Here is an 8,803-nt window from a genome sequence, read left to right as displayed (position 1 = left end):
ACTAGAGCTACCATATCATGGGGAATTGTAACCTTAATAACTGACTCTGTTTTTTTTTCTAATTTTTTTTGTAAAAGCCTTGTAACTGTTACAATGGCCCCAAGCAGTGGGTCACCCCCTCTGAGTCTACCCCCCACTTCCTTAATTGGAGTAAGCGGCATAGAAAATGAAGGATTATATTTCTATATAATATGTATATGTATCATATTTAATATTCACATTAATTTGATTTATACTTAAATCTCAGAAAAAATGTGCTAAAAACAAGAAACATACAGACTTCTATGGGGAGTGACCATATACAGTCCGTCAGAGAGAATCACTTTTTGGAGGCAGCCTCAAGTGGCCAATCAAGGAACTGCAAGATTTTCATTTCTGCTTTGGCTTCATCTTTTAAGCGCCCCATTTTGATGTGATCTGATTCATATTATATGGCATTGGTACACAATAAAACAAACAGTGACGAAATAGGATGAACAATAATAAGAGTATTTTTTTTAAGACACTAAAAATCTAAAAATAGAATTTAACACCCAGGATCGATTGATTAAAACATGAATATGTTTATAAATTGCTTGTAAGGGCTTCCTTTTAAAGAAATGGTATTTTTTTTAAGTCGTTTCTCTGTATTTCTTGTGTAAACTTGTGCTGCTCCTGTTTGTGCCGCTACAGGTGCACAGCGCACTGAACGCAACATCATCATCAGAACGTACCGTGAGCCCAACATGGTCGCAGCGCACACTTCTTCACAGTCATCACCAGCTGCCGAGTGGATTACATGTCTGGATAAGAGGTAATGTGCATTTTCTTACTCTACATGAGGTCATTTTTGCGGAGTTATAACCACTGAACTGGATTTTCATGGCGCTGCTTTTTTTTTTTTTTTTTTTTTTAAAGAAGAAACTCCAAACGTTAACTAGCTTAGTTGTACTAATACAATTTGTAATTTCAACAAGCGGGTAATAAAGACTTAAAACCTGAAAATATTGAATTACAACTGAAATATGTTAGATACTTTACCATGGCTTTTTAGAACTAAACATTGTGGCAGATATTGGAGCATTAATCAATTCTAATTAAAGGGGACCTATTTTTTTTTTTTTTTTAGCTAAAATGCGGCTAAGTATGTCTTGGAGTTCCTGTTATACATCCTCAAAGTTCTGCTATTATATGGCTGTTTATGTTGAACTTCTTCTTACTGTATGCAAAGTTTTGGTCTGAAATAGCTCATTTTAGACTTTTTTTTGTCACAGACCCTACACAGTAAAATTACCAGTGTTAAATTAACACCGACATTGTACATATGGTCCCACTCTGACCAGAGTGGGACCATATGTACACTGGCAGTGTCAGTTTAACACGGCCAGTGTTAGTTTTGCACTGGTGATTTTACTGTGTAGAAATTTGGGACGAAACTTCATCTCACAATCTTCTTATCACCTTGATGTACTTTTTCTGGGTCAAATCAGGATTCAAATGTCAGCATTCAAATATCTTGTAATTTTGCCTTTTTCAATGCCACAGTAGAGCTGAAATGAAACATTCAAGATGATTTTGTAGTGTAGACCTTCAGTTTTCATTAAGGGGGTTAAACAAAATATGGCATTAATCATTTAGTAATTACACAGACATGTAATTACTAAATGGTTAATGTGATATTTTGTATACATAGTGCCTCCAGTTTCAGGTCCCATAAGTAATTGGACAGACTAAATATAAAATTAGTGTATAAGTTATCACTTTTACAGACATTTTTCCTTTGACAAGTCGGGACGGATATAATAAATATTTTCAAGTCACTGATAGGGATGGGTATTGATAAGATTTTATCGATATCGATGCCATTATCGATTCTGCTTATCGATCCGATTCCTTATCGATTCCCTTATCGATACCTCTTGTGAATTTTGTACTAAAAGTAGGCTTTACAGGTTTTCTATGTATATCATTGAGCCTTAAAGTAAATAAATATGAAATTGGTCACTGTACCCTTGATCTCTGGACATAAATAAAAATAAACAAAACGGTGTTTCGCTTTGAAGTTATTAATTCAGACTGAATTCTGTCGTTCTAACTTGACTCAGCAGAGAGCCGCGCAGCGTTTGGAGCTGTGTGAACAGAACGGAGGACAATTCTCGTTTCTTTCTTACAACAAGACAGGAGTCCCAGTTAGTAACTTTAATCCGCACAAACGTGACTCACGATTGACATATTCAGGGATGAAAGTGGTGAAAAACAAAAAAAGATGAAACCCAAAATTACCCCCCAACACCACCTGCACGAAAATGTTTGAATTCTAGAAGCTCTGAAATGCAATCTGGGACTATTCCAGACAATAAACTGGAGTGAGTGCAGCATCCATTTAGTGATCCGTTTAGTCCTTATTCAAATTCATTCCAGTAGTATTCTGCTCTTACTAGGATGCAGCAGTTTTCTAGTTTAGTACAGTAGTTATGGGCTGCTGTGATTGTGTTTAGAGAAAGTGTGCATAGTGCAACTTTTGATGCTAGACAAAATCATGCTCTTTTTTGGTGCTCTTGTAAGGTAATTTTTCTTTTTCTTCAGACAAATAATATTTTGGTAGCTTCAGATGCCTTAGTATCTAAGGCCCATGAATATAAAATTTTGTGAAGTTATGTGTAATATAAACTAGCGTGTTGGCCCTGGGGATCCACTGGCTCTAGATTGGGTAGTGTAGGTAAATAGGTAGCTGACATTTTTCAAGGGTGGTAATAATTTGTGGAAAGTTTCTTTTATGAGTTGGAATGGCGTGTGAGTCCAGAATGTTTTTAGAACCCTAGACCTCAACTATTTTTATAAAAAGAACTCAAAACTTTTATTTACTGTTAATTATGTATTTAATGTTTATATAAATGGTTTAGAATTCTTGTTATCATATACACATTATTATTGTTATCATTATTATCATCAGTATTAGTATTACTGTTATTATTACTTCTATTTCATCATTTGATTTTTAAATGGACCACAGTGGAAATAAGTATTTTTACTTTCTTGTCATCCATGTATTTTGAACACATTTACAATTACATTATGTACTTACATTGCACTTACTAAATAAAATCACATATTTACTATATAAATTATTTACTGCCCCTTGCTGAAATGGTGTGTGAATCCAGAATGTAAATATCAATGTCCATTGTTCAGTGTTGTTAGCTAATATATGTAGCTTCTGTAAAAATATTAATCCTATCAATGTTCAGTTTTGGCGCTGTTGATCCTTGACCCAAAATACATCAGCATACCAAACGGAAATGTCAGCTCTCCACAGTTTGTGCGTGAGCAAAATTGCACTCATGCACAGCTTTTTGTTGTTCTGCAAGCTGCTGTAAGCAGGTGCTTTTAATTTGACAAACAGAGACAGTGGTGGATGACATTAAAAGCATTATACATTTCACTCATGGTACCAACATGAAACTTAACTCATGGTAACAGCAGCATAACACTTAGCTAAAGTGACTAAACCAGTTGAACTACAAAAACATAATGAATCAATAACACTAATAACACTGTTAAACTTTCGAATGGTTCTACAAAATTTACAGTAAGACAGTGACATCAAATGCCCTGGAACAAACATAACTAAAATCAGGTCTGAAGTTGTATATATTAAAAGTACACAGCTATAACCCACAAAAATTACTGTATGGTCATCCTGATTGTGTCTGACATATTTGTCTGTTGCACCACCAATCACAGTTTCATTGAGGAGTCCCACAGAGAAACATTTTGATGAGCAATATGAATCTAAATCAGTGTTGCAATTATTTCAAAGGTTTACTTTTATTATGATTCATGAACCATTTTTATAGGCTTTTTTGCGCACTGCTCTCATAGTTTTCTGACTAGAAAAGCTGGCGTATTTTTCAAATGAAGGGACAACACATCTTAAGCGTTTATGGTTTTTTTACTGAACTTTTCAAATACTAATTTTTCCATTCTGTCAAACTTTAACACGATAAATTAAAATTTAAAAATGATATACCAGTTGCACTATTTAGTCTTAAATATATTAAGGGACATAGCTGAAATAGAATATTGTCAAATTAACTGTGATGATGAGCAAGATAAAGTCAGAGGTTTTTTGATTTTAATACATTTTTGATTGATTTGCAAATTTTAATACAAGAAAACAGATCATATCTATGCCAGAGCCTCCTATGCACCTTTTAACTGATATTTCATAAAATTTTTAAGAAAATCCTTGTCTGTGCATGAAGCTGGCTTGCTATTATGTACTGTAATACCTAATTATGGTTTTAATTATTAGAATAATTACCATATATATTTTATAAAATATAACACACATTATATAAAATCTAACACAACTGTTACAGGGTACTGTATTCTAGCACCAGTGTATTTTTTTTTTCTTTTAGCAGATGTGAGCACTCTATGGATGCCCTTAAACATCCTTCTATAATAACATAATCATAATCACAGAGTGGAAATAATCATTGCCAGGCTTCAAGTTTAGTCTCTGGCTTCCCGTGTGCATCTGATTGTGGAAGTGCTCGATAACAGAGGAAAGGAGTGATTTTTGGCCAACGCTAATGTTTACACATGCTACCTGGTTACACGGAATGAGGAAGGCTGCATTAGAAAGAAAGGTCCAAAGTGCATCGGCTACAGACAGCCGAGAGCGTCAGATGTGTTTACACACTCATGTGCCGTGATTGGTTGCAGAAGCCACTTGTGTCATTCACATCTGATGCTTCTTGTATGACTAATCATTTCCCAGCTAATGTAGCATGCATGTTTCATTTCGCAATCTGTTAATTGTACACAGAATTGCAGTTTTTGGCCATCTTTAGTTAGCAAAGTGTCTAAAACATCAACAAATCGAGAAGCATAGTTTGAGTTTTTCAAGACATTGAAGTAACGTTGATGGGCAGTTGTTGATTCCTATTGTAAGATATCAACTGTGACACCCCCCGCATCTTATTATGTCTCCGTACTTACGTATGTACATTTAGTTTGGCTTTTACCTGTACCTTTTTGTTTGTTTGTTTCCAGGCCGGAAGAACGCTCAGGGGAAGATGTGGATATAATCTTAGCTCGTCTGAAAAGCGTGAAGGCCTTTGAGAGGTTTGAGCCCAGTTTGTTGCAGCAGATATGCAAGTGTGGATTCTATGAATCCTTGGAAAAAGGCATCACCTGTATGTCAAAGCACAAGCGGTGACACTATTCACTGAGAGACAAAGAAATTCCTTTTTCTTCAAAGGAATTCCATCTTTTGTCGTTTATCTGATCCCCCTGAACTGTGCTGTTTTTTCAGTGTATCGCCAAGGAGACATTGGCACCAGCTGGTATGCTGTTCTCTCTGGGTCACTGGATGTTAAAGTTTCAGAGACGGCACATTGTCAGTAGCTACATGGATATGCTTTTACATTTACACATGGTATAAAAGAAAACATTAGAACACTAACATTTAAGGCAGTCTTCAAATGTAGGCGTAGTGTCCCTCAAGTGGGTGAGCAGGTTATCCATAAACCATTAGATTAGCAGATCAAGCCCAGAATATGGCAAAGTGTCTTTGAACAAGAGACTGAACCTCATGTTTCTTCATATCCAAATTAGAACTGCAATGATAAATTGATTGACTATTAATTCATCACCAAATGTTATAAATTGATTGACTATTAATTCATCACCAAATGTTATCATCATTCTTTAGAGTCATTTTATAAAATGTCCAAATTGTTTGTTTTCAGCTTTTTAAATGTGAATATTTTCTGGTTTCTTGCTAGTCCTAGACACCCCCCCCCCCCCCCCCCCCCTTTATGGACAAAGGACAAAGTATTTTTGAAACGCGCATTAGGGTTAGATGTAGGGTTAGAATAATGATAAAAATCTAATTTTTTCCACTCTGTTGAGGTCCCATCTTGTTGTTTCTCAGTGGAGAAATACATTGAATATCTACAAATCCAGCTGAAAAATATGTACAAATACGTACAAATTTATGTTCATTAATTTTTCATGTTTTACTACAGATTTGTTGTGCTTTTGAAGAAGTTTAAATTGCCTCAAATTTTTGATTTCTGAATTTGTTTTTTTACAGTACAATGGAAATAATTTTTTTTATCTTAACAGAGTTGTCACCTCTATTTGTTTGCATAGACAATCATTTATTGTCCAGTTATTCTGTTACAGGTGCAGAAAGAGCTGAGCTATAGAGAAGGTTTTGCTGAGATAGTTTGGAATGATTTTGACTAGTGCGGCTTTCTGCACCTTCATTCGCCTCCGTATGCTTGACTGCATGCTGATTGGGTTAATTTCTTTTTGAGATCATCTAACTCACCTGAGGAGCTAGACCTCCTCCCACCTTTGATAGTGATGTGATTAAGTGATTCTCACAATAAGACATACTGGCACATAAACCTCATTTCCACCGAGTGGTCCTGGTCAGCACGTCTTCAAGTGTGTGTACGCTATTGCGCGGTCTCACCCCCTCCACACAGTGTAATTTATAATTTTTTAAAATTTTATTTAATTAATTTAATTTTTGTCTTGGTGGATCATGGGATTTATTTTCATTGCATGCAGTATGCTGAAGAGTCAACTGATCCCTGTGATAAATGCGCTGTGACTCTTAAATAAGTTAACTTTTTTGTTGTGGGACAAAGTGCTGTTGTCCTCTGGTTCAGGCTGAGAAATGCACCCGGAGCAGATAAAACACAGAGGGACTTCTTTCTTCAGCAACGTATTTCCCAGTTGTCATTTTCCAAAATAAAGATGCTTTATGTGGATAAGTTTTCATCAAGCTATGATGATGAATCTGACTGAAATTACATAACAGGTAAGCTTAAGACTTCATATTTACTCAGTGTGTCAATGGTTTTAATATTTGAAACAGTCTGAACTTTTCGCAATACTGCAGGTATCCCTTTTTGCTGTTGAGCCAATCAATGCACACCAGCGGATTAGTGCCTCCCTTTTGTAACCAGTCCATTGTAACCAGTCCAAAATACTGTAGTGTCCATTCCGACCTGGACTGCTCGGTGGAAATGGGGCAATACAGTGCATCCGGAATGTATTCACAGCACTTAATAATTTTTCACATTTTCTTATATTATAGCCTTGTTCCAAGGTGGAGTACATACATTTCCCCCAAAATTCTACTCACAACACCCCATAATGACCTACATGAAAAAGCTTCTTTTTTTTTAACTTATGCAAATTTATTAAAAATAAAAAAAACTAAGAAATCACATGTATGTAAGTATCACACGCTTGCTCAATACTTTCTTGATGCCACTTTTGGCAGCAGTTGCAGCTTCAAGTCTTCTTGAATATGATGCCACAAAGCTTGGCACACTTATCTTTGGGCAAGTTTGCCCATTCCTCCAATTAAGCTGAAGAAACATCTCAAGGATGGTCAGTGGAAACAGGTTGTCCTTGGGCTCAGTTTTGAGCTTCGTGGCAAAAGGCTGTGAATACTTATGTATACGTGATTTCTTAGATTTATTTTCAATAAATTAGCAAAATCTAAAAAAAAAACAACTTTTCACATTGTCATTATGGGTATTGTGTGTAGAATTTGAGGAAAAAAATTACCCATATTGGAATAAGGCTGTAACATAATAAAATGTGAAAAAAGCGAAGCTCTGTGAATACTTTTCAGATGCACTGTAGTTGACGATCATCCGTCTCTGACTTTGTGTAAAAGAAACATTCAACCATCTGTGTTGTCCTGTAGGATGCTGTCACTATTTGTACTCTGGGGACGGGCACAGCATTTGGGGAGTCCATCCTTGATAACACCCCCCGAAATGCCACCATTGTCACGCGAGAATTTAGTGAGCTCCTTCGTATTGAACAGAGAGACTTTAGGGCTCTGTGGGAGGTGAGTAGCTTTATTTATTCCATCTGTACTTGCTTTTGGCAGCACAGTGACTTTATGTGCCTCACAGTGAAGAGGTCCTTGGATCCCTTAATGTCTGGTCCTTTCTGTGTGGAGTTTGCATGTTCTTTATTTGCGTCGGTTCCCTCTGGGTGCCCCGGCTTCCTCCCATTTCCAAAGACATTTAACATGACTGTAAGTGTGAATGTGTTGGTTTGTCTACGACCCCAATTCCAATGAAGTTGGGACGTTGTGTGAAATGTAAATAAAAACAGAATACAATGATTTGCAAATCCTCTTCAACCTATATTCAATTGAATACACCACAAAGACATGATATTTAATGCTCAAACTGATAAACTTTATTGTTTTTGTGCAAATATTTGCTCATTTTGAAACGGATGCCTGTAACACGTTTCAAAAAATCTGGGACAGTGGTATGTTTACTACTGTGTTACATCACCTTTCCTTCTAACAACACTCAATAAGCATTTGGGAACTGAGGACACTAATTATGAATGTCAAGATTGGGTATAAAAGGAGCATCCCCAAAGGCTCAGCTGTTCACAAGCAAAGATGGGGCGAGGATCACCACTTTGTGAACAGCTCCATGAAAAAAATAGTCCAACAGTTTAAGAACAATGTTTCTCAACGTTCAATTGCAAGGAATTTAGGCATTCCATCATCTACAGTCCATAATATAATCAGAAGATTCAGACAATCTGGAGAACTTTCTTCACGTAAGCGGCAAGGCCGAAAACCAACATTGAATGCCCGTGACCTTCAATCCCTCAGGCGGCACTGCATTAAAAACCAACATCATTGTGTAAAAGATCTTACTGCATGGGCTCAGGAACACTTCAGAAAACCATTGTCAGTTAACACAGTTCGTCGGTGCATCTACAAGTGCAAGTTAAAACTCTACCATGCAAAGCA

The 8,803-nt window shown here is 36.3% G+C and overlaps 1 protein-coding gene across 1 annotated transcript in view; it reads left to right on the top strand.

The window, feature by feature from the left end:
• Positions 1–680: 680 nt before the first annotated feature.
• LOC117524567 (rap guanine nucleotide exchange factor 4-like) overlaps positions 681–8,803 on the top strand; it is a 90,339-nt gene continuing 82,216 nt past the window's right edge. Inside the window, exons 1-5 of the mRNA XM_034186379.1 lie at positions 681–793; positions 5,041–5,183; positions 5,303–5,390; position 5,702; positions 7,724–7,870. Of these exons, the coding sequence (XP_034042270.1) occupies positions 726–793; positions 5,041–5,183; positions 5,303–5,390; position 5,702; positions 7,724–7,870 (447 nt within the window). The 5' untranslated portion in view covers positions 681–725. The remainder of the gene's footprint in view (positions 794–5,040; positions 5,184–5,302; positions 5,391–5,701; positions 5,703–7,723; positions 7,871–8,803) is intronic.

The sequence above is a fragment of the Thalassophryne amazonica genome, chromosome 14 (assembly GCF_902500255.1).
Source record: "Thalassophryne amazonica chromosome 14, fThaAma1.1, whole genome shotgun sequence".
Taxonomy (NCBI): domain Eukaryota; kingdom Metazoa; phylum Chordata; class Actinopteri; order Batrachoidiformes; family Batrachoididae; genus Thalassophryne; species Thalassophryne amazonica.
The sequence above is the reverse complement of the archived record's forward strand: the minus strand, read 5'-3'. Positions and strand labels throughout refer to the sequence as shown.